At 47.5% G+C, this 26,875-nt stretch overlaps 1 protein-coding gene across 1 annotated transcript in view; it reads right to left on the reverse strand.

The window, feature by feature from the left end:
* The window catches only part of LOC139365264 (epsin-2-like), a 46,526-nt gene that overhangs the window by 10,565 nt on the left and 9,086 nt on the right, over positions 1-26,875 (reverse strand). The window contains exons 3-7 of the mRNA XM_071102773.1: positions 24,340-24,505; positions 22,741-22,911; positions 10,068-10,180; positions 9,579-9,695; positions 1,059-1,170 (exon numbers count right to left, since the gene is read on the reverse strand). Of these exons, the coding sequence (XP_070958874.1) occupies positions 1,059-1,170; positions 9,579-9,695; positions 10,068-10,180; positions 22,741-22,911; positions 24,340-24,505 (679 nt within the window). The remainder of the gene's footprint in view (positions 1-1,058; positions 1,171-9,578; positions 9,696-10,067; positions 10,181-22,740; positions 22,912-24,339; positions 24,506-26,875) is intronic.

The raw sequence follows: 26,875 nt of genomic DNA on the forward strand, positions 1-26,875 counted from the left end.
TCATACTGTTGTATTGTGCCAGGGACTCCCAGTGGTTCATTTGGGAACAGCTCGTCCCCCTAATCTGGATTATCATACTGTTGTATTGTGCCAGGGACTCCCAGTGGTTCATTTGGGAACAGCTCATCCCCCTAATCTGGATTATCATACTGTTGTATTGTGCCAGGGACTCCCAGTGGTTCATTTGGGAACAGCGTGTCCCCCTAATCTGGATTATCATACTGTTGTATTGTGCCAGGGACTCCCAGTGGTTCATTTGGGAAAAGCGTGTCCCCCTAATCTGGATTATCATACTGTTGTATTGTGCCAGGGACTCCCAGTGGTTCATTTGGGAACAGCTCATCCCCCTAATCTGGATTATCATACTGTTGTATTGTGCCAGGGACTCCCAGTGGTTCATTTGGGAACAGCTCATCCCCCTAATCTGGATTATCATACTGTTGTATTGTGCCAGGGACTCCCAGTGGTTCATTTGGGAACGGCGTGTCCCCTAATCTGGATTATCAGCTGTTGTATTGTGCCAGGGACCCCACCCATTGGTTCATTAGGGAACAGCGTGTCCCCTAATCTGGATTATCAGCTGTTGTATTGAGTCAGGGACCCCACCCAGTGGTTCATTTGGGAACAGCGTGTCCCCTAATCTGGATTATCAGCTGTTGTATTGAGCCAGGGACTCCCAGTGGTTCATTTGGAAACAGCGTGTCCCCTAATCTGGATTATCAGCTGTTGTATTGAGTCAGGGACCCCACCCATTGGTTCATTTGGGAACAGCGTGTCCCCTAATCTGGATTATCAGCTGTCGTTAAACATGATATCAACATGATATCAAAAAGACGATTCTCTTCCTAATTAGCGAAGTGGTGAATTCTACTAGATGAAAACCCTCAAAATGAGTTTTACATCCTGGCATTTAAAAGCACTCCATTATCTACATTTAACATACTATAAAACATTATATTTACTCGTTACCAAAATACCTGCCATTTAGAGCACAAGTACGGGTACTCAGACACGGTGTGTGTGTGTGTGTGTGTGTGTGTGTGTGTGTGTGTGTGTACCGTAGGCCTGCCAGGGGTCTGGTGCGGCGGCAGCGCCTCCTCTCGCCCCCCAGGGGTCGGCCGAATCCGATTCTGGAACATCCATCAGATCCAACAGAGAGGACTGGGCCTGCTGGGAGGAGAGAGAGAGAGAGAGAGATGACCACCCATTAGATCCTAACAGAGAGGACTGGGTCTGCTGGGAGGAGAGAGAGAGAGAGAGAGAGAGATGACCACCCATTAGATCCTAACAGAGAGGACTGGGCCTGCTGGGAGGAGAGAGAGATGACCACCCATTAGATCCTAACAGAGAGGACTGGGCCTGCTGGGAGGAGAGAGAGAGAGATGACCACCCATTAGATCCTAACAGAGAGGACTGGGCCTGCTGGGAGGAGAGAGAGAGAGATGACCACCCATTAGATCCTAACAGAGAGGACTGGGCCTGCTGGGAGGAGAGAGAGAGAGAGAGAGATGACCACCCATTAGATCCTAACAGAGAGGACTGGGCCTGCTGGGAGGAGAGAGAGAGAGAGAGAGAGAGAGATGACCACCCATTAGATCCTAACAGAGAGGACTGGGCCTGCTGGGAGGAGAGAGAGAGAGAGATGACCACCCATTAGATCCTAACAGAGAGGACTGGGCCTGCTGGGAGGAGAGAGAGAGAGATGACCACCCATTAGATCCTAACAGAGAGGACTGGGCCTGTTGGGAGGAGAGAGAGAGATGACCACCCATTAGATCCTAACAGAGAGGACTGGGCCTGCTGGGAGGAGAGAGAGAGAGAGAGAGATGACCACCCATTAGATCCTAACAGAGAGGACTGGGCCTGCTGGTAGGAGAGAGAGATGACAACCCATTAGATCCTAACAGAGAGGACTGGGCCTGCTGGGAGGAGAGAGAGAGAGAGAGAGATGACAACCCATTAGATCCTAACAGAGAGGACTGGGCCTGCTGGGAGGAGAGAGAGATGACCACCCATTAGATGGGATGCTAATATGACCAGGATTATCGTCAACTAGCATGGGATGCTAATATGACTAGGATTATCATCAACTAGAATGGGATGCTAATATGACTAGGATTATCATCAACTAGCATGGGATGCTAATATGACCAGGATTATCATCAACTAGCATGGGATGCTAATATGAACAGGATTATCATCAACTAGCATGGACTGCTAATATGACTAGGATTATCATCAACTAGTATGGGATGCTAATATGACCAGGATTATCATCAACTAGCATGGGATGCTAATATGGCTCGGATTATCATCAACTAGCATGGGATGCTAATATGGCTCGGATTATCATCAACTAGCATGGGATGCTAATATGACTAGGATTATCATCAACTAGCATGGGATGCTAATATGGCTCAGATTATCATCAACTAGCATGGGATGCTAATATGACTAGGATTATCATCAACTAGCATGGGATGCTAATATGAACAGGATTATCATCAACTAGCATGGGATGCTAATATGACCAGGATTATCATCAACTAGCATGGGATGCTAATATGACTAGGATTATCATCAACTAGCATGAGATGCTAATATGACCAGGATTATCATCAACTAGCATGGGATGCTAATATGAACAGGATTATCATCAACTAGCATGGGATGCTAATATGACTAGGATTATCATCAACTAGCATGGGATGCTAATATGACCAGGATTATCATCAACTAGCATGGGATGCTAATATGAACAGGATTATCATCAACTAGCATGGGATGCTAATATGACTAGGATTGTATTTCAATCAGCTGTGTGATGGGATGTAAAGCTGTCTCTCTCTCTCTCTACATCGACCGGTATTTCAATCAGCTGTGTGATGAGATGTAAAGCTGTCTCTCTCTCTCTACATCGACCGGTATTTCAATCAGCTGTGTGATGAGATGTAAAGCTGTCTCTCTCTCTCTCTACATCGACCGGTATTTCAATCAGCTGTGTGATGGGATGTAAAGCTGTCTCTCTCTCTCTCTACATCGACCGGTATTTCAATCAGCTGTGTGATGGGATGTAAAGCTGTCTCTCTCTCTCTACATCGACCGGTATTTCAATCAGCTGTGTGATGAGATGTAAAGCTGTCTCTCTCTCTCTACATCGACCGGTATTTCAATCAGCTGTGTGATGAGATGTAAAGCTGTCTCTCTCTCTCTCTACATCGACCGGTATTTCAATCAGCTGTGTGATGAGATGTAAAGCTGTCTCTCTCTCTCTACATCGACCGGTATTTCAATCAGCTGTGTGATGAGATGTAAAGCTGTCTCTCTCTCTCTCTACATCGACCGGTATTTCAATCAGCTGTGTGATGGGATGTAAAGCTGTCTCTCTCTCTCTCTACATCGACCGGTATTTCAATCAGCTGTGTGATGAGATGTAAAGCTGTCTCTCTCTCTCTACATCGACCGGTATTTCAATCAGCTGTGTGATGAGATGTAAAGCTGTCTCTCTCTCTCTCTACATCGACCAGTATTTCAATCAGCTGTGTGATGAGATGTAAAGTTGTCTCTCTCTCTCTCTCTACATCGACCGGTATTTCAATCAGCTGTGTGATGAGATGTAAAGCTGTCTCTCTCTACATCGACCGGTATTTCAATCAGCTGTGTGATGAGATGTAAAGCTGTCTCTCTCTCTCTACATCGACCGGTATTTCAATCAGCTGTGTGATGAGATGTAAAGCTGTCTCTCTCTCTCTCTACATCGACCGGTATTTCAATCAGCTGTGTGATGGGATGTAAAGCTGTCTCTCTCTCTCTCTACATCGACCGGTATTTCAATCAGCTGTGTGATGGGATGTAAAGCTGTCTCTCTCTCTCTACATCGACCGGTATTTCAATCAGCTGTGTGATGAGATGTAAAGCTGTCTCTCTCTCTCTACATCGACCGGTATTTCAATCAGCTGTGTGATGAGATGTAAAGCTGTCTCTCTCTCTCTCTACATCGACCGGTATTTCAATCAGCTGTGTGATGAGATGTAAAGCTGTCTCTCTCTCTCTACATCGACCGGTATTTCAATCAGCTGTGTGATGAGATGTAAAGCTGTCTCTCTCTCTCTCTACATCGACCGGTATTTCAATCAGCTGTGTGATGGGATGTAAAGCTGTCTCTCTCTCTCTCTACATCGACCGGTATTTCAATCAGCTGTGTGATGAGATGTAAAGCTGTCTCTCTCTCTCTACATCGACCGGTATTTCAATCAGCTGTGTGATGAGATGTAAAGCTGTCTCTCTCTCTCTCTACATCGACCAGTATTTCAATCAGCTGTGTGATGAGATGTAAAGCTGTCTCTCTCTCTCTCTCTACATCGACCGGTATTTCAATCAGCTGTGTGATGAGATGTAAAGCTGTCTCTCTCTACATCGACCGGTATTTCAATCAGCTGTGTGATGAGATGTAAAGCTGTCTCTCTCTCTCTCTCTACATCGACCAGTATTTCAATCAGCTGTGTGATGGGATGTAAAGCTGTCTCTCTCTCTCTCCCTCTACATCAACCGATATTTCAATCAGCTGTGTGATGAGATGTAAAGCTCTCTCTCTCTACATCTCTACCTCTCTATATCTCTACCTGTACATGACCATCTGATCATTTATCACTCCAGTGTTAACCTGCAAAATTGTAATTATTCGCCTACCTCCTCATGCCTTTTGCACACAATGTATATATAGACTCTCCTTTTTTCTACTGTGTTATTGACTTGTTAATTGTTTACTCCATGTGTAACTCTGTGTTGTCTGTTCACACTGCTATGCTTTATCTTGGCCAGGTCGCAGTTGCAAATGAAAACTTGTTCTCAACTAGCCTACCTGGTTAAATAAAGGTGATTTTTTTTATTTTATAAATAAAAAACATTGGCCGGTATTTCAGGTGGGATCTTTGTTCCTGCTCCGATTGGACGGCACCCATTTTATTTATCGTCTTTCGAATGCATTTTAAAAATCAGCCTGAGGTCGGGTGACAGAAACCCTGACAGAGACAAAAACAACCGTCCTAACGAGAAACAATCAGTCAGCCCAGCAGCAGTCTCATGAGGGGTCAATCAGCCAGCAGTCTCATGAGGGGTCAATCAGTCAGCCCAGCAGCAGTCTCATGAGGGGTCAATCAGCCAGCAGTCTCATGAGGGGTCAATCAGTCAGCCCAGCAGCAGTCTCATGAGGGGTCAATCAGTCAGCATTCTCATGAGGGTCAATCAGTCAGCAGTCTCATGAGGGGTCAATCAGTCAGCCCAGCAGCAGTCTCATGAGGGGTCAATCAGTCAGCAGTCTCATGAGGGGTCAATCAGTCAGCAGTCTCATGAGGGGTCAATCAGTCAGCAGTCTCATGAGGGGTCAATCAGTCAGCCCAGCAGCAGTCTCATGAGGGGTCAATCAGTCAGCAGTCTCATGAGGGGTCAATCAGTCAGCAGTCTCATGAGGGTCAATCAGTCAGCAGTCTCATGAGGGGTCAATCAGTCAGCCCAGCAGCAGTCTCATGAGGGGTTAATCAGTCAGCCCAGCAGCAGTCTCATGAGGGGTCAATCAGTCAGCAGTCTCATGAGGGGTCAATCAGTCAGCAGTCTCATGAGGGGTCAATCAGTCAGCAGTCTCATGAGGGGTCAATCAGTCAGCATTCTCATGAGGGGTCAATCAGTCAGCAGTCTCATGAGGGGTCAATCAGTCAGCAGTCTCATGAGGGGTCAATCAGTCAGCATTCTCATGAGGGGTCAATCAGTCAGCATTCTCATGAGGGGTCAATCAGTCAGCAGTCTCATGAGGGGTCAATCAGTCAGCCCAGCAGCAGTCTCATGAGGGGTCAATCAGTCAGCAGTCTCATGAGGGTCAATCAGTCAGCCAGGCAGCAGTCTCATGAGGGGTCAATCAGTCAGCAGTCTCATGAGGGGTCAATCAGTCAGCAGTCTCATGAGGGTCAATCAGTCAGCAGTCTCATGAGGGGTCAATCAGTCAGCAGTCTCATGAGGGTCAATCAGACAGCAGTCTCATGAGGGGTCAATCAGTCAGCAGTCTCATGAGGGTCAATCAGTCAGCAGTCTCATGAGGGTCAAGCAGTCAGCAGTCTCATGAGGGTCACTCAGTCAGCCCGGCTGGAGTCTCATGAGGGTCAATCAGTCAGCAGTCTCATGAGGGTCAATCAGTCAGCCCAGCAGGGGTCTCATGAGGGGTCAATCAGTCAGCAGTCTCATGAGGGGTCAATCAGTCAGCAGTCTCATGAGGGGTCAATCAGTCAGCAGTCTCATGAGGGTCAATCAGTCAGCAGTCTCATGAGGGGTCAATCAGTCAGCCCAGCAGCAGTCTCATGAGGGGTTAATCAGTCAGCCCAGCAGCAGTCTCATGAGGGGTCAATCAGTCAGCAGTCTCATGAGGGGTCAATCAGTCAGCAGTCTCATGAGGGGTCAATCAGTCAGCAGTCTCATGAGGGGTCAATCAGTCAGCATTCTCATGAGGGGTCAATCAGTCAGCAGTCTCACTAGGGGTCAATCAGTCAGCAGTCTCATGAGGGGTCAATCAGTCAGCATTCTCATGAGGGGTCAATCAGTCAGCATTCTCATGAGGGGTCAATCAGTCAGCAGTCTCATGAGGGGTCAATCAGTCAGCCCAGCAGCAGTCTCATGAGGGGTCAATCAGTCAGCAGTCTCATGAGGGTCAATCAGTCAGCCAGGCAGCAGTCTCATGAGGGGTCAATCAGTCAGCAGTCTCATGAGGGGTCAATCAGTCAGCAGTCTCATGAGGGTCAATCAGTCAGCAGTCTCATGAGGGGTCAATCAGTCAGCAGTCTCATGAGGGTCAATCAGCCAGCAGTCTCATGAGGGGTCAATCAGTCAGCAGTCTCATGAGGGTCAATCAGTCAGCAGTCTCATGAGGGTCAAGCAGTCAGCAGTCTCATGAGGGTCAATCAGTCAGCCCGGCTGGAGTCTCATGAGGGTCAATCAGTCAGCAGTCTCATGAGGGTCAATCAGTCAGCCCAGCAGGGGTCTCATGAGGGGTCAATCAGTCAGCAGTCTCATGAGGGGTCAATCAGTCAGCAGTCTCATGAGGGGTCAATCAGTCAGCAGTCTCATGAGGGGTCAATCAGCCAGCCCAGCAGGGGTCTCATGAGGGGTCAATCAGTCAGCATTCTCATGAGGGGTCAATCAGTCAGCAGTCTCATGAGGGGTCAATCAGTCAGCAGTCTCATGAGGGGTCAGCCAGGCAGCAGTCTCATGAGGGGTCAATCAGTCAGCAGTCTCATGAGGGTCAATCAGTCATCAGTCTCATGAGGGTCAAGCAGTCAGACCAGCAGGAGTCTCATGAGGGGTCAATCAGTCAGCTCAGCAATAGTCTCATGAGGGTCAATCAGTCAGCAGTCTCATGAGGGTCAATCAGTCAGCAGTCTCATGAGGGTCAATCAGTCAGCAGTCTCATGAGGGTCAATCAGTCAGCAGTCTCATGAGGGTCAATCAGTCAGCCCGGCTGGAGTCTCATGAGGGTCAATCAGTCAGCAGTCTCATGAGGGTCAATCAGTCAGCCCAGCAGGGGTCTCATGAGCGTCAATCAGTCCACACAGCAGCAGTCTCATGAGGGTCAGTCAGTCAGCCCAGCAGCAGTCTCATGAGGGTCAATCAGTCAGCAGTCTCATGAGGGGTCAATCAGTCAGCCCAGCAGCAGTCTCATGAGGGGTTAATCAGTCAGCCCAGCAGCAGTCTCATGAGGGGTCAATCAGTCAGCAGTCTCATGAGGGGTCAATCAGTCAGCAGTCTCATGAGGGGTCAATCAGTCAGCAGTCTCATGAGGGGTCAATCAGTCAGCATTCTCATGAGGGGTCAATCAGTCAGCAGTCTCATGAGGGGTCAATCAGTCAGCAGTCTCATGAGGGGTCAATCAGTCAGCATTCTCATGAGGGGTCAATCAGTCAGCATTCTCATGAGGGGTCAATCAGTCAGCAGTCTCATGAGGGGTCAATCAGTCAGCCCAGCAGCAGTCTCATGAGGGGTCAATCAGTCAGCAGTCTCATGAGGGTCAATCAGTCAGCCAGGCAGCAGTCTCATGAGGGGTCAATCAGTCAGCAGTCTCATGAGGGGTCAATCAGTCAGCAGTCTCATGAGGGTCAATCAGTCAGCAGTCTCATGAGGGGTCAATCAGTCAGCAGTCTCATGAGGGTCAATCAGCCAGCAGTCTCATGAGGGGTCAATCAGTCAGCAGTCTCATGAGGGTCAATCAGTCAGCAGTCTCATGAGGGTCAAGCAGTCAGCAGTCTCATGAGGGTCAATCAGTCAGCCCGGCTGGAGTCTCATGAGGGTCAATCAGTCAGCAGTCTCATGAGGGTCAATCAGTCAGCCCAGCAGGGGTCTCATGAGGGGTCAATCAGTCAGCAGTCTCATGAGGGGTCAATCAGTCAGCAGTCTCATGAGGGGTCAATCAGTCAGCAGTCTCATGAGGGGTCAATCAGCCAGCCCAGCAGGGGTCTCATGAGGGGTCAATCAGTCAGCATTCTCATGAGGGGTCAATCAGTCAGCAGTCTCATGAGGGGTCAATCAGTCAGCAGTCTCATGAGGGGTCAGCCAGGCAGCAGTCTCATGAGGGGTCAATCAGTCAGCAGTCTCATGAGGGTCAATCAGTCATCAGTCTCATGAGGGTCAAGCAGTCAGACCAGCAGGAGTCTCATGAGGGGTCAATCAGTCAGCTCAGCAATAGTCTCATGAGGGTCAATCAGTCAGCAGTCTCATGAGGGTCAATCAGTCAGCAGTCTCATGAGGGTCAATCAGTCAGCAGTCTCATGAGGGTCAATCAGTCAGCAGTCTCATGAGGGTCAATCAGTCAGCCCGGCTGGAGTCTCATGAGGGTCAATCAGTCAGCAGTCTCATGAGGGTCAATCAGTCAGCCCAGCAGGGGTCTCATGAGCGTCAATCAGTCCACACAGCAGCAGTCTCATGAGGGTCAGTCAGTCAGCCCAGCAGCAGTCTCATGAGGGTCAGTCAGTCAGCCCAGCAGCAGTCTCATGAGGGTCAGTCAGTCAGCCCAGCCAGCAGTCTCATGAGGGTCAGTCAGTCAGCCCAGCAGCAGTCTCATGAGGGTCAGTCAGTCAGCCCAGCCAGCAGTCTCATGAGGGTCAGTCAGTCAGCCCAGCAGCAGTCTCATGAGGGTCAGTCAGTCAGCCCAGCCAGCAGTCTCATGAGGGTCAGTCAGTCAGCCCGGCAGGAGTCTCATGAGGGTCAATCAGTCAGCCCAGCAGCAGTCTCATGAGGGTTAATCAGTCAGCCCAGCAGGAGTCTCATGAGGGTCAATCAGTCAGCCCAGCAGCAGTCTCATGAGGGTTAATCAGTCAGCCCAGCAGGAGTCTCATGAGGGCCAATCAGCTATGAGAAAAACAGACTACCAACCTACAGCCATAACATGGGAAACACTGAGAGTTCTGTCTGTACCTCTCTCTTCTTCTTGGCTAGTTTAGATAGTTATGTCTGTACCTCTCTCTTCTTCTTGGCTAGTTTAGATAGTTCTGTCTGTACCTCTCTCTTCTTCTTGGCTAGTTTAGATAGTTCTCTGTCTGTACCTCTCTCTTCTTCTTGGCTAGTTTTCCAGAGCCGGTATCACCGAGGGCTTTTCCTTTACGACTCTCCTCGAGTGCCATCTGGAGTCTCAGGTCATCTCCCCGACGCATCCTGTCCTCCTACACAGAGAGAGACAGGGACACACAGGGAGCGAGAGAGACAGAGAGACACAGAGAGAGCTGTAATCGCAGCAGGGCCGTCTCCTCAGAGATCCTCACTGAACTTCTGGAGAGAGTTTGCTGCACTGAAAGTAAAGGGGCTGAATAATTTTGCACGCCCAATTTTTCAGTTTTTGATTTGTTAAAAAAGTTTGAAATATCCAATAAATGTCGTTCCACTTCATGATTGTGTCCCACTTGTTGTTGGTTCTTCACAAAAAAATACAGTTTTATATCTTTATGTTTGAAGCCTGAAATGTGGCAAAAGGTCGCAAAGTTCAAGGGGGCCGAATACTTTCGCAAGGCACTGTATGTGTGTGTGTGTGTGTGTACCTGTTCAGCAGCCTCTCTGCTCATGGCCAGGGCTAGCTGCAGCTGTAGCTCCTCCTCTCCGCTGGTCTGGGGGCGGGCCTGCTCCAACTCTGAGCCTGGAACCGGAGACGTGGCTACACACACACACACACACACCAGACACACAGACGTTAGACATGCCTCAGCAGAACGGACACTGTAGTACTAGACTAGAGAGATCAAACAGACGACATTATGACTGCTAAACTACACACACACCAGACACACACACACCAGACATACACACACACACCAGACACACACACACACCAGACATACACACACACACCAGACACACACACACACACCAGACACACACACACACCAGACACACACACACCAGACACACACACACACAGACGTTAGACATGCCTCAGCAGAACGGACACTGTAGTACAAGACTAGAGAGATCAGACAGACGACATTATGACTGCTAAACTACACACACACACACGCGAGCAGCTTCTATGCGACTGTGGCTGGAAACAGTGAGTGTGTTGTTTCCGTGGGAACAGAGGCGGGGGCGGGAGTAGACGACGACAGCATGGTCGGAGACTGATGACATCATACATTTTCTACTTTCGGTCTGCCTTGCTTTGCTGCCTCTCCCACTCTTCACCCACCCCCCCCCCCCCTCTTCCCCCTCTGAATGTCCCGTCTCCCCCTGCAGTACCCCGGTCGGCCTTCCATTGGAGTTACTCAATGAAAGGGGGCAGCACTGAGCCGTCTCCCCCTGCAGTACCCCGGACGGCCTTCCATTGGAGTTACTCAATGAAAGGGGGCAGCACTGAGCCGTCTCCCCCTGCAGTACCCCGGTCGGCCTTCCATTGGATTTACTCAATGAAAGGGGGCAGCACTGAGCCGTCTCCCCCTGCAGTACCCCGGACGGCCTTCCATTGGAGTTACTCAATGAAAGGGGGCAGCACTGAGCCGTCTCCCCCTGCAGTACCCCGGACGGCCTTCCATTGGAGTTACTCAATGAAAGGGGGCAGCACTGAGCCGTCTCCCCCTGCAGTACCCCGGTCGGCCTTCCATTGGAGTTACTCAATGAAAGGGGGCAGCACTGAGCCGTCTCCTCCTGCAGTACCCCGGTCAGCCTTCCGTTGGAGTTACTTAATGAAAGGGGGCAGCACTGAGCCGTCTCCTCCTGCAGTACCCCGGTCGGCCTTCCATTGGAGTTACTCAATGAAAGGGGGCAGCACTGAGCCGTCTCCCCCTGCAGTACCCCTGACGGCCTTCCATTGGGGTTACTCAATGAAAGGGGGCAGCACTGAGCCGTCTCCCCCTGCAGTACCCCGGTCGGCCTTCCATTGGAGTTACTCAATGAAAGGGGGCAGCACTGAGCCGTCTCCCCCTGCAGTACCCCGGTCGGCCTTCCATTGGAGTTACTCAATGAAAGGGGGCAGCACTGAGCCGTCTCCTCCTGCAGTACCCCGGTCAGCCTTCCGTTGGAGTTACTCAATGAAAGGGGGCAGCACTGAGCCGTCTCCCCCTGCAGTACCCCGGACGGCCTTCCATTGGTGTTACTCAATGAAAGGGGGCAGCACTGAGCCGTCTCCCCCTGCAGTACCCCGGACGGCCTTCCATTGGAGTTACTCAATGAAAGGGGGCAGCACTGAGCCGTCTCCCCCTGCAGTACCCCTGACGGCCTTCCATTGGGGTTACTCAATGAAAGGGGGCAGCACTGAGCCGTCTCCCCCTGCAGTACCCCGGACGGCCTTCCATTGGAGTTACTCAATGAAAGGGGGCAGCACTGAGCCGTCTCCCCCTGCAGTACCCCGGACGGCCTTCCATTGGAGTTACTCAATGAAAGGGGGCAGCAATGAGCCGTCTCCCCCTGCAGTACCCCGGACGGCCTTCCATTGGTGTTACTCAATGAAAGGGGGCAGCACTGAGCCGTCTCCCCCTGCAGTACCCCGGACGGCCTTCCATTGGAGTTACTCAATGAAAGGGGGCAGCACTGAGCCGTCTCCCCCTGCAGTACCCGGACGGCCTTCCATTGGAGTTACTCAATGAAAGGGGGCAGCACTGAGCCGTCTCCTCCTGCAGTACCCCGGTCGGCCTTCCATTGGAGTTACTCAATGAAAGGGGGCAGCACTGAGCCGTCTCCCCCTGCAGTACCCCGGTCGGCCTTCCATTGGAGTTACTCAATGAAAGGGGGCAGCACTGAGCCGTCTCCCCCTGCAGTACCCCGGTCGGCCTTCCATTGGAGTTACTCAATGAAAGGGGGCAGCACTGAGCCGTCTCCCCCTGCAGTACCCCGGTCGGCCTTCCATCGGAGTTACTCAATGAAAGGGGGCAGCACTGAGCCGTCTCCCCCTGCAGTACCCCGGTCGGCCTTCCATTGGAGTTACTCAATGAAAGGGGGCAGCACTGAGCCTTCTCCCCCTGCAGTACCCCGGTCAGCCTTCCATTGGTGTTAATCAATGAAAGGGGGCAGCACTGAGCTGTCCACATTCAGATGTCATAAAATCAGAATCATTCTGTAAAAAGTCCCCAAAGAGAAAACATCCCTGTGTCGCTCGTCTTTTCAGTTCGCTGCAGCTAGCGACTGGAACGAGCTGCAACTAACACTCAAACTGGACAGTTTGATCTCAATCTCTCTTCATTCAAAGACTCAACCATGGACACTCTTACTAACAGTTGTGGCTGCTTTGTGTGATGTATTGTTGTCTCTACCTTCTTGTCCTTTGTGCTGTTGTCTGTGACATCCTAACCCACTACATATTCAGACAGACTCCATCCTAACCCACTACATATTCAGTCTGACTCCATCCTAACCCACTACATATTCAGTCAGACTCCATCCTAACCCACTACATATTCAGTCAGACTCCATCCTAACCCACTACATATTCAGTCAGACTCCATCCTAACCCACTACATATTCAGTCAGACTCCATCCTAACCCACTACATATTCAGTCAGACTCCATCCTAACCCACTACATATTCAGTCAGACTCCATCCTAACCCACTACATATTCAGTCAGACTCCATCCTAACCCACTACATATTCAGACAGACTCCATCCTAACCCACTACATATTCAGTCAGACTCCATCCTAACCCACTACATATTCAGTCTGATTGAGACTCCATCCTAACCCACTACATATTCAGACAGACTCCATCCTAACCCACTACATATTCAGTCTGATTGAGACTCCATCCTAACCCACTACATATTCAGTCAGACTCCATCCTAACCCACTACATATTCAGACAGACTCCATCCTAACCCACTACATATTCAGTCAGACTCCATCCTAACCCACTACATATTCAGTCAGACTCCATCCTAACCCACTACATATTCAGTCTGATTGAGACTCCATCCTAACCCACTACATATTCAGACAGACTCCATCCTAACCCACTACATATTCAGACAGACTCCATCCTAACCCACTACATATTCAGTCTGATTGAGACTCCATCCTAACCCACTACATATTCAGTCAGACTCCATCCTAACCCACTACATATTCAGACAGACTCCATCCTAACCCACTACATATTCAGACAGACTCCATCCTAACCCACTACATATTCAGTCAGACTCCATCCTAACCCACTACATATTCAGTCAGACTCCATCCGAACCCACTACATATTCAGTCAGACTCCATCCTAACCCACTACATATTCAGTCAGACTCCATCCTAACCCACTACATATTCAGTCAGACTCCATCCTAACCCACTACATATTCAGTCTGATTGAGACTCCATCCTAACCCACTACATATTCAGTCAGACTCCATCTAACCCACTACATATTCAGTCAGACTCCATCCTAACCCACTACATATTCAGACAGACTCCATCCTAACCCACTACATATTCAGTCAGACTCCATCCTAACCCACTACATGTTCAGTCAGACTCCATCCTAACCCACTACATATTCAGTCAGACTCCATCCATCCTAACCCAGTACATATTCAGTCAGACTCCATCCTAACCCACTACATATTCAGTCAGACTCCATCCTAACCCACTACATATTCAGACAGACTCCATCCTAACCCACTACATATTCAGTCAGACTCCATCCTAACCCACTACATATTCAGTCAGACTCCATCCTAACCCACTACATATTCAGTCAGACTCCATCCTAACCCACTACATATTCAGTCAGACTCCATCCTAACCCACTACATGTTCAGTCTGACTCCATCCTAACCCACTACATATTCAGTCAGACTCCATCCTAACCCACTACATATTCAGTCAGACTCCATCCTAACCCACTACATGTTCAGTCAGACTCCATCCTAACCCACTACATATTCAGACAGACTCCATCCTAACCCACTACATGTTCAGACACTCCATCCTAACCCACTACATGTTCAGTCAGACTCCATCCTAACCCACTACATGTTCAGTCAGACTCCATCCTAACCCACTACATGTTCAGTCAGACTCCATCCTAACCCACTACATATTCAGTCAGACTCCATCCATCCTAACCCACTACATATTCAGTCAGACTCCATCCTAACCCACTACATATTCAGTCAGACTCCATCCTAACCCACTACATATTCAGACAGACTCCATCCTAACCCACTACATATTCAGTCAGACTCCATCCTAACCCACTACATATTCAGTCTGATTGAGACTCCATCCTAACCCACTACATATTCAGACAGACTCCATCCTAACCCACTACATATTCAGTCTGATTGAGACTCCATCCTAACCCACTACATATTCAGTCAGACTCCATCCTAACCCACTACATATTCAGACAGACTCCATCCTAACCCACTACATATTCAGTCAGACTCCATCCTAACCCACTACATATTCAGTCAGACTCCATCCTAACCCACTACATATTCAGTCTGATTGAGACTCCATCCTAACCCACTACATATTCAGACAGACTCCATCCTAACCCACTACATATTCAGACAGACTCCATCCTAACCCACTACATATTCAGTCTGATTGAGACTCCATCCTAACCCACTACATATTCAGTCAGACTCCATCCTAACCCACTACATATTCAGTCAGACTCCATCCTAACCCACTACATATTCAGTCAGACTCCATCCGAACCCACTACATATTCAGTCAGACTCCATCCTAACCCACTACATATTCAGTCAGACTCCATCCTAACCCACTACATATTCAGTCAGACTCCATCCTAACCCACTACATATTCAGTCTGATTGAGACTCCATCCTAACCCACTACATATTCAGTCAGACTCCATCTAACCCACTACATATTCAGTCAGACTCCATCCTAACCCACTACATATTCAGACAGACTCCATCCTAACCCACTACATATTCAGTCAGACTCCATCCTAACCCACTACATGTTCAGTCAGACTCCATCCTAACCCACTACATATTCAGTCAGACTCCATCCATCCTAACCCAGTACATATTCAGTCAGACTCCATCCTAACCCACTACATATTCAGTCAGACTCCATCCTAACCCACTACATATTCAGACAGACTCCATCCTAACCCACTACATATTCAGTCAGACTCCATCCTAACCCACTACATATTCAGTCAGACTCCATCCTAACCCACTACATATTCAGTCAGACTCCATCCTAACCCACTACATATTCAGTCAGACTCCATCCTAACCCACTACATGTTCAGTCTGACTCCATCCTAACCCACTACATATTCAGTCAGACTCCATCCTAACCCACTACATATTCAGTCAGACTCCATCCTAACCCACTACATGTTCAGTCAGACTCCATCCTAACCCACTACATATTCAGACAGACTCCATCCTAACCCACTACATGTTCAGACACTCCATCCTAACCCACTACATGTTCAGTCAGACTCCATCCTAACCCACTACATGTTCAGTCAGACTCCATCCTAACCCACTACATGTTCAGTCAGACTCCATCCTAACCCACTACATATTCAGTCAGACTCCATCCATCCTAACCCACTACATATTCAGTCAGACTCCATCCTAACCCACTACATATTCAGTCAGACTCCATCCTAACCCACTACATATTCAGTCAGACTCCATCCTAACCCACTACATATTCAGTCAGACTCCATCCTAACCCACTACATATTCAGTCAGACTCCATCCTAACCCACTACATATTCAGTCAGACTCCATCCTAACCCACTACATATTCAGTCAGACTCCATCCTAACCCACTACATGTTCAGTCAGACTCCATCCTAACCCACTACATATCCAGACAGACTCCATCCTAACCCACTACATGTTCAGTCAGACTCCATCCTAACCCACTACATATTCAGTCAGACTCCATCCTAACCCACTACATATTCAGTCAGACTCCATCCTAACCCACTACATGTTCAGTCAGACTCCATCCTAACCCACTACATATTCAGTCAGACTCCATCCTAACCCACTACATATTCAGTCAGACTCCATCCTAACCCACTACATATTCAGTCAGACTCCATCCTAACCCACTACATATTCAGTCAGACTCCATCCTAACCCACTACATGTTCAGTCAGACTCCATCCTAACCCACTACATATCCAGACAGACTCCATCCTAACCCACTACATGTTCAGTCAGACTCCATCCTAACCCACTACATATTCAGTCAGACTCCATCCTAACCCACTACATATTCAGTCAGACTCCATCCTAACCCACTACATGTTCAGTCAGACTCCATCCTAACCCACTACATATTCAGTCAGACTCCATCCTAACCCACTACATATTCAGTCAGACTCCATCCTAACCCACTACATATTCAGACAGACTCCATCCTAACCCACTACATATTCAGTCAGACTCCATCCTAACCCACTACATATTCAGTCAGACTCCATCCTAACCCACTACATATTCAGTCAGACTCCATCCTAACCCACTACATGTTCAGTCAGACTCCATCCTAACCCACTACATATTCAGTCAGACTCCATCCTAACCCACTACATATTCAGTCAGACTCCATCCTAACCCACTACATATTCAGTCAGACTCCATCCTAACCCACTACATATTCAGTCAGACTCCATCCTAACCCACTACATGTTCAGTCAGACTCCATCCTAACCCACTACATATCCAGACAGACTCCATCCTAACCCACTACATGTTCAGTCAGACTCCATCCTAACCCACTACATATTCAGTCAGACTCCATCCTAACCCACTACATATTCAGTCAGACTCCATCCTAACCCACTACATGTTCAGTCAGACTCCATCCTAACCCACTACATATTCAGTCAGACTCCATCCTAACCCACTACATATTCAGTCAGACTCCATCCTAACCCACTACATGTTCAGTCAGACTCCATCCTAACCCACTACATATTCAGACAGACTCCATCCTAACCCACTACATATTCAGACAGACTCCATCCTAACCCACTACATATTCAGTCAGACTCCATCCTAACCCACTACATATTCAGACAGACTCCATCCTAACCCACTACATATTCAGTCTGATTGAGACTCCATCCTAACCCACTACATATTCAGACAGACTCCATCCTAACCCACTACATATTCAGTCAGACTCCATCCTAACCCACTACATATTCAGTCAGACTCCATCCTAACCCACTACATATTCAGACAGACTCCATCCTAACCCACTACATATTCAGTCTGATTGAGACTCCATCCTAACCCACTACATATTCAGTCAGACTCCATCCTAACCCACTACATATTCAGACAGACTCCATCCTAACCCACTACATATTCAGTCTGATTGAGACTCCATCCTAACCCACTACATATTCAGTCAGACTCCATCCTAACCCACTACATATTCAGTCAGACTCCATCCTAACCCACTACATATTCAGTCAGACTCCATCCATCCTAACCCACTACATATTCAGTCAGACTCCATCCTAACCCACTACATATTCAGTCAGACTCCATCCTAACCCACTACATATTCAGTCAGACTCCATCCTAACCCACTAAATATTCAGTCAGACTCCATCCTAACCCACTACATATTCAGTCAGACTCCATCCTAACCCACTACATATTCAGTCAGACTCCATCCTAACCCACTACATGTTCAGTCAGACTCCATCCTAACCCACTACATATCCAGACAGACTCCATCCTAACCCACTACATGTTCAGTCAGACTCCATCCTAACCCACTACATATTCAGTCAGACTCCATCCTAACCCACTACATATTCAGTCAGACTCCATCCTAACCCACTACATGTTCAGTCAGACTCCATCCTAACCCACTACATATTCAGTCAGACTCCATCCTAACCCACTACATATTCAGTCAGACTCCATCCTAACCCACTACATATTCAGTCAGACTCCATCCTAACCCACTACATATTCAGTCAGACTCCATCCTAACCCACTACATATTCAGTCAGACTCCATCCTAACCCACTACATATTCAGTCAGACTCCATCCTAACCCACTACATATTCAGTCAGACTCCATCCATCCTAACCCACTACATATTCAGTCAGACTCCATCCATCCTAACCCACTACATATTCAGACAGACTCCATCCTAACCCACTACATATTCAGTCAGACTCCATCCTAACCCACTACATATTCAGTCAGACTCCATCCTAACCCACTACATATTCAGTCAGACTCCATCCTAACCCACTACATATTCAGTCAGACTCCATCCTAACCCACTACATGTTCAGTCTGACTCCATCCTAACCCACTACATATTCAGTCAGACTCCATCCTAACCCACTACATATTCAGACAGACTCCATCCTAACCCACTACATATTCAGTCAGACTCCATCCTAACCCACTACATATTCAGTCAGACTCCATCCTAACCCACTACATATTCAGTCAGACTCCATCCTAACCCACTACATGTTCAGTCTGACTCCATCCTAACCCACTACATATTCAGTCTGATTGAGACTCCATCCTAACCCACTACATATTCAGTCTGATTCAGACTCCATCCTAACCCACTATATATTCAGTCTGATTCAGACTCCATCCTAATCCCTACTGAGTCTACACATTGGTAGTCTAGGTGTCTGTTCAGTCTAAGGTTGAACACAACAGAGATCCTAGTGATGTGTTAATATCAGCCAGCCAGCCATCGAGCCAGCCAGCCAGCCAGCCAGCCAGCCAGCCAGCCAGCCAGCCAGTCAGCCAGTCAGCCAGTCAGCCAGCGAGCAAGCCAGTCAGCCAGTGAGCCAGCCAGCCAGCCAGCCAGCCAGTCAGCCTACAGACAGAGAGATCCTAGTGATGTATAAATATAGCTCCAGTATCTCTCGGTACAACAAACCCTGTCTCATAAAGACACATTATAACCTCAGACCTGAACACAGACCATCTACTGATACATTATACTGACCCTGTCTCATAAAGACACATTATAACCTCAGACCTGAACACAGACCATCTACTGATACATTATAACCTCAGACCTGAACACAGACCATCTACTGATACATTATACTGACCCTGTCTCATAAAGACACATTATAACCTCAGACCTGAACACAGACCATCTACTGATACATTATACTGACCCTGTCTCATAAAGACACATTATAACCTCAGACCTGAACACAGACCATCTACTGATACATTATAACCTCAGACCTGAACACAGACCATCTACTGATACATTATACTGACCCTGTCTCATAAAGACACATTATAACCTCAGACCTGAACACAGACCATCTACTGATACCTTATACTGACCCTGTCTCATAAAGACACATTATAACCTCAGACCTGAACACAGACCATCTACTGATACCTTATACTGACCCTGTCTCATAAAGACACATTATAACCTCAGACCTGAACACAGACCATCTACTGGTACATTATACTGACCCTGTCTCATAAAGACACATTATAACCTCAGACCTGAACACAGACCATCTACTGATACATTATAACCTCAGACCTGAACACAGACCATCTACTGATACATTATAACCTCAGACCTGAACACAGACCATCTACTGATACATTATAACCTCAGACCTGAACACAGACCGTCTACTGATACATTATACTGACCCTGTCTCATAAAGACACATTATAACCTCAGACCTGAACACAGACCATCTACTGATACATTATAACCTCAGACCTGAACACAGACCATCTACTGATACATTATACTAACCCTCTCATAAAGACACATTATAACCTCAGACCTGAACACAGACCATCTACTGATACATTATACTGACCCTGTCTCATAAAGACACATTATAACCTCAGACCTGAACACAGACCATCTACTGATACATTATACTAACCCTGTCTCATAAAGACACTACACACCTTGCATTATAACCTCATTATACATTATATTAACCCTAAGGAGAGGGAGAGACCAATGAGACGCCAGAGGAGAGAGGGGGAGTCACTCCACAGCCTTGGTGAACAATACCCAGAACCTTCCACTGTCTGGAATCTCAAAAATGTTCCCTGGCAACACCCTCCAGCCCCACTCTCATTGGCCAGTGCCTGTCCAGCCTCGTTTCTATTGGCTGATCTCTGCTTCCTTCAGAGGAGGAGGATGATGAGTCAGCTGCTACAGTTTCCACCACATGTATCAAAACCACACACACACCACACACACACACACGGAGGTGAGACCTTGGAGTACCACTGCTGTGACCTAAAGGTTAGAGGTCAGAGGTGACTGGGGCCAGAGAGAGAGGAACTGTTGTTTCTTCTCTCTCCACGTGAAGGGGAGATAAACACGGAGCTCTCCAGAGAAGAAGAACAGATTGCAGTCACGTAAAGGAGGGAACAGACTCCAGTCACGTGAAGGAGGGAAGGGGAACAGACTCCAGTCACGTGAAGGAGGGAAGGGGAACAGACTCCAGTCACGTGAAGGAGAGAAGGGGAACAGACTCCAGTCACGTGAAGGAGAGAAGGGGAACAGACTCCAGTCACGTGAAGGAGGGAAGGGGAACAGACTCCAGTCACGTGAAGGAGGGAAGGGGAACAGACTCCAGTCACGTGAAGGAGGGAAGGGGAACAGACTCCAGTCAAATGAAGGAGGGAAGGGGAACAGACTCCAGTCACGTGAAGGAGGGAAGGGGAACAGACTCCAGTCACGTGAAGGAGGGAAGGGGAACAGACTCCAGTCACGTGAAGGAGGGAAGGGGAATAGATTCCAGTCAAATGAAGGAGGGAAGGGGAACAGACTCCAGTCAAATGAAGGAGGGAAGGGGAACAGATTCCAGTCACGTGAAGGAGGGAAGAACAAACTCCAGTAGGGTGAAGGAGGGAGGGGAACAGATTCCAGTCACGCGAAGGAGGGAAGGGGAACAGACTCCAGTCACGTGAAGGAGGGAAGGGGAACAGACTCCAGTCACGTGAAGGAGGGAAGGGGAACAGACTCCAGTCACGTGAAGGAGGGAAGGGGAACAGACTCCAGTCACGTGAAGGAGGGAAGGGGAACAGACTCCAGTCAAATGAAGGAGGGAAGGGGAACAGACTCCAGTCACGTGAAGGAGGGAAGGGGAACAGACTCCAGTCACGTGAAGGAGGGAAGGGGAACAGACTCCAGTCACGTGAAGGAGGGAAGGGGAATAGATTCCAGTCAAATGAAGGAGGGAAGGGGAACAGACTCCAGTCAAATGAAGGAGGGAAGGGGAACAGATTCCAGTCACGTGAAGGAGGGAAGGGGAACAGACTCCAGTCACGTGAAGGAGGGAAGGGGAACAGACTCCAGTCACGTGAAGGAGGGAAGGGGAATAGATTCCAGTCAAATGAAGGAGGGAAGGGGAACAGACTCCAGTCAAATGAAGGAGGGAAGGGGAACAGATTCCAGTCACGTGAAGGAGGGAAGAACAAACTCCAGTAGGGTGAAGGAGGGAGGGGAACAGATTCCAGTCACGCGAAGGAGGGAAGGGGAACAGACTCCAGTCACGTGAAGGAGGGAAGGGGAACAGACTCCAGTCACGTGAAGGAGGGAAGGGGAACAGATTCCAGTCAAATGAAGGAGGGAAGAACAAACTCCAGTAGGGTGAAGGAGGGAGGGGAACAGACTCCAGTCACGTGAAGGAGGGAAGGGGAACAGGCTCCAGTCACGTGAAGGAGGGAGGGGAACAGACTCCAGCCACGTGAAAGAGGAAGGGGAACAGAGTCCAGAACGGGAACATGGGTGTCTCCCCTCTGCCCAAAGCGGGGGAAAACGCACTTTGGTGACAGAATGTCCCTTCCTTATGTTATAAAGTACATTTTAACAAGACAAGTATAATTCTTTGTGTTCTGAATGGTTCAGTAGGGTCTATCTCCAACATGTCATTAACATGCTACCCCCCCAAAAAAGGTGGGATTGTGTAACCTAAAACATCCCATAATAAGCACCGAGCTCTGTTGACAGAGAGGTGGTACTAAGTCGGCCTTTTTTGGGGGGGGGGGGTCTACGTGTTGTGGTGTTCGTCTGAAAAGTTGTTTCCGAAGGTCCCTATAAAAGCTAAATTAACGTGAAACGAGCTGAAAGGTAAAGAAAGAGGAGTTTTGATTGGACGCTGGTTTTAGGAAGAAGAAAGATCAAACCTCCAACACCATCTAAAACCCTTAGTGTCTAAGCCTGTGTGTGTGTGTGTGTGTGTGTGTGTGTGTGTGTGTGTGTGTAATATAGTTAGATCTACTCACAGCCGTGGTAAGATGCAGGTGACCCCTCCGACTTGCCGTACTCCTCGCTGTAGGAGGTCGACAGGTTGGGTTGAGACGAACCTCGGCCAAAACCCTGACCCGGTGTCACCGCCCCTGTAGTGGTGACCTGAGCCATCCTCTCCTTCGTCTTCAGAGCCTGGGAACGCTCACCTGGACAGGAACATCATCCTCATCATTAACCTCACCTGGACAGACCTAGTGGTCTATGACAGACAGTACATGACTCCAGACAGACAGTACAGTACATGATTCCAGACAGACAGTACATTACTCCAGACAGACAGTACATTAATCCAGACAGACAGTACATGACTCCAGACAGACAGTACTCCAGACAGACAGTACATTACTCCAGACAGACAGTACATGACTCCAGACAGACAGTACATTACTCCAGACAGACAGTACATTAATCCAGACAGACAGTACATGACTCCAGACAGACAGTACTCCAGACAGACAGTACATTACTCCAGACAGACAGTACATGACTCCAGACAGACAGTACTCCAGACAGACCTAGTGCCAGACAGTACATTACTCCAGACAGACAGTACATTACTCCAGACAGACAGTACATTACTCCAGACAGACAGTACATGACTCCAGACAGACAGTACATGACTCCAGACAGACAGTACATTACTCCAGACAGACCTAGTGGTCTTAGACAGACAGTACATTACTCCAGACAGACCTAGTGGTCTATGACAGACAGTACATTACTCCAGACAGACAGTACATTACTCCAGACAGACCTAGTGGTCTATGACAGACAGTACATGACTCCAGACAGACCTAGTGGTCTATGACAGACAGTACATGACTCCAGACAGACAGTACATTACTCCAGACAGACCTAGTGGTCTTAGACAGACAGTACATGACTCCAGACAGACAGTACATTACTCCAGACAGACCTAGTGGTCTATGACAGACAGTACATGACTCCAGACAGACAGTACATGACTCCAGACAGACAGTACATGACTCCAGACAGTACATTACTCCAGACAGCCCTAGTGCCAGACAGTACCACCACCTCCCTCATCCTCCTCCTCACCTTTCAATCTCTCCTCATCTTTCAGCAGTACCACCTCCCTCCCTCCTCCTCCTCACCGTTCAGTCTCTCCTCATCTTTCAGCAGGACCACCACCTCCCTCTTCCTCACCTTTCAGTCTCTCCTCATCTTTCAGCAGGACCACCACCTCCCTCCTCCTCCTCCTCCTCCTCACCTTTCAGTCTCTCCTCATCTTTCAGCAGGACCACCACCTCCCTCTTCCTCACCTTTCAGTCTCTCCTCATCTTTCAGCAGGACCACCACCTCCCTCCTCCTCCTCCTCCTCACCTTTCAGTCTCTCCTCATCTTTCAGCAGGACCACCACCTCCCTCCTCCTCCTCCTCACCTTTCAGTCTCTCCTCATCTTTCAGCAGGACCACCACCTCCCTCAACACCTTTCAGTCTCTCCTCATCTTTCAGCAGGACCACCACCTCCCTCTTCCTCCTCCTCACCTTTCAGTCTCTCCTCATCTTTCAGCAGGACCACCACCTACCTCCCTCTTCCTCCTCCTCCTCACCTTTCAGTCTCTCCTCATCTTTCAACAGGACCACCAGCTGTTTGCTCTTCTCTCTGACGTTGATTCCCTGGTCTTTTCCGTCTCTGTCTATGTACTGAAAGTCCTTCAGAGTCTGGATGGCGAAGATGTTCTCTTTACACTGCAGAGCCACGCGCTCTGACCCCGTCTGGAAAACAAACACACACACACACACACACACACACACACACACACACACACACACACAACATATTAACACATTAACACTGCAGGAACCTCCTGGGTGGCGCAGTGGTCTAAGGCACTGCATCTGTGCCACCAGACTCTGGGTTCGCAGCGGGCCGCGATCGGGAGGCCGGAAGGCTTGGCCCGGCAGGGATATCCTTGTCTCATAGCGACTCCTGGTGCAGTGCGCGCTAACCAGGTCGCCAGGTGCACGGTGTTTCCTCCGACACATTGGTGCGGAGTTAAGAAGCAGTGCAGCTTGGTTGGGTCGTGTTTCGGAGGACGCATAGCTCTCGACCTTCGCCTCTCCCGAGTCCGTACGGAAGTTGCAGCGATGAGACAAGACTTTTACTACCAATTGGATGAAATAGGGGAGAAAAAAAGGGCACAAAAACTAAAATAAACACTGAAAAAAAATCTCAAAATCCAAACCTGAGAACTACATGTTCAGCTCAGACGTCACGGATACCAGTTAGGATTCTGACTAAAGCGTTTAAAGACAACGAAGCCAGAAAACGTTGGGAGGACTTCCTTTGTTTGGGTTAGGATGCGTATCCCCCCGCCGGGAGACTGATAAGATGTTGTCACGGGTTCCTCAGATCCTCAAAAAGGTTCTACAGCTGCACCATCGAGAGCATCCTGACCGGTTGCATCACCGCCTGGTATGGCAACTGCTCGGCATCTGAACGTAAGGCGCTACAGAGGCGAACGGCCCATCCAGTCAGCGTTTCACAGTTCAAGTGAACTGTGTTTTATAACCTGTTTTATTAATATTAATATTAATAGTATTATGTATTGTTTGTTGTTTTATTATTATTAATATTAATATTATTTATTGTTTTAATATTATTAATATTATTATGTATTATTTATTGTTCTAATATTATTACTATTATTATGTATTGTTTATTGTTCTAATATTATTACTATTATTATGTATTGTTTATTGTTTTAATATTATTACTATTATTATTATTTATTGTTTTATTATTATTAATATTATTATTGTTTTAATATTATTAATATTATTACTATTATTATGTATTATTTATTGTTTTAATATTATTAATATTATTATGTATTGTTTATTGTTTTAATATTATTAATATTATTACTATTATTATGTATTATTTATTGTTCTAATATTATTACTATTATTATGTATTGTTTATTGTTTTATTATTATTATTAATATTAATACAATAATATGCATTATTTATTATTATTTATTGATTTATTGTTATTACTATTATATTATTAATTGTTTTATTGTTATTATTATTATTAATATTATTTATTTATTATTGTTTTATTGTTAATGTTATTTATTATTGTTTTATTATTATTATTAAGGTTATTAATGTTATTATTTATTATTGGTATCAGGGGTGGGGCGTTACCTTAATCAGGTAGTTATTATTATTGGTATCAGGGGTGGGGCGTTACCTTAATCAGGTAGTTCTTATTATTGGTATCAGGGGTGGGGCGTTACCTTAATCAGGTAGTTCTTATTATTGGTATCAGGGGTGAGGCGTTACCTTAATCAGGTAGTTATTATTATTGGTATCAGGGGTGGGGCGTTACCTTAATCAGGTAGTTATTATTATTGGTATCAGGGGTGGGGCGTTACCTTAATCAGGTAGTTCTTATTATTGGTATCAGGGGTGGGGCGTTACCTTAATCAGGTAGTTGTTATTACTGGTATCAGGGGTGGGGCGTTACCTTAATCAGGTAGTTCTTATTATTGGTATCAGGGGTGGGGGCGTTACCTTAATCAGGTAGTTGTTATTACTGGTATCAGGGGTGGGGGCGTTACCTTAATCAGGTAGTTATTATTATTGGTATCAGGGGTGGGGCGTTACCTTAATCAGGTAGTTATTATTACTGGTATCAGGGGTGGGGGCGTTACCTTAATCAGGTAGTTATTATTATTGGTATCAGGGGTGGGGCGTTACCTTAATCAGGTAGTTATTATTATTGGTATCAGGGGTGGGGCGTTACCTTAATCAGGTAGTTCTTATTACTGGTATCAGGGGTGCAGCGTTACCTTAATCAGGTAGTTATTATTATTGTTTTATTACTGGTATCAGGGGTGGGGCGTTACCTTAATCAGGTAGTTCTTATTATTGTTTTATTACTGGTATCAGGGGTGGGGCGTTACCTTAATCAGGTAGTTCTTATTATTGTTTTATTACTGGTATCAGGGGTGCAGCGTTACCTTAATCAGGTAGTTCTTATTATTGGTATCAGGGGTGGGGGCGTTACCTTAATCAGGTAGTTATTATTATTGGTATCAGGGGTGGGGGCGTTACCTTAATCAGGTAGTTCTTAT

The sequence above is a fragment of the Oncorhynchus clarkii genome, chromosome 13 (assembly GCF_045791955.1).
Source record: "Oncorhynchus clarkii lewisi isolate Uvic-CL-2024 chromosome 13, UVic_Ocla_1.0, whole genome shotgun sequence".
In the NCBI taxonomy this organism is placed as follows: Eukaryota; Metazoa; Chordata; class Actinopteri; order Salmoniformes; family Salmonidae; genus Oncorhynchus; species Oncorhynchus clarkii.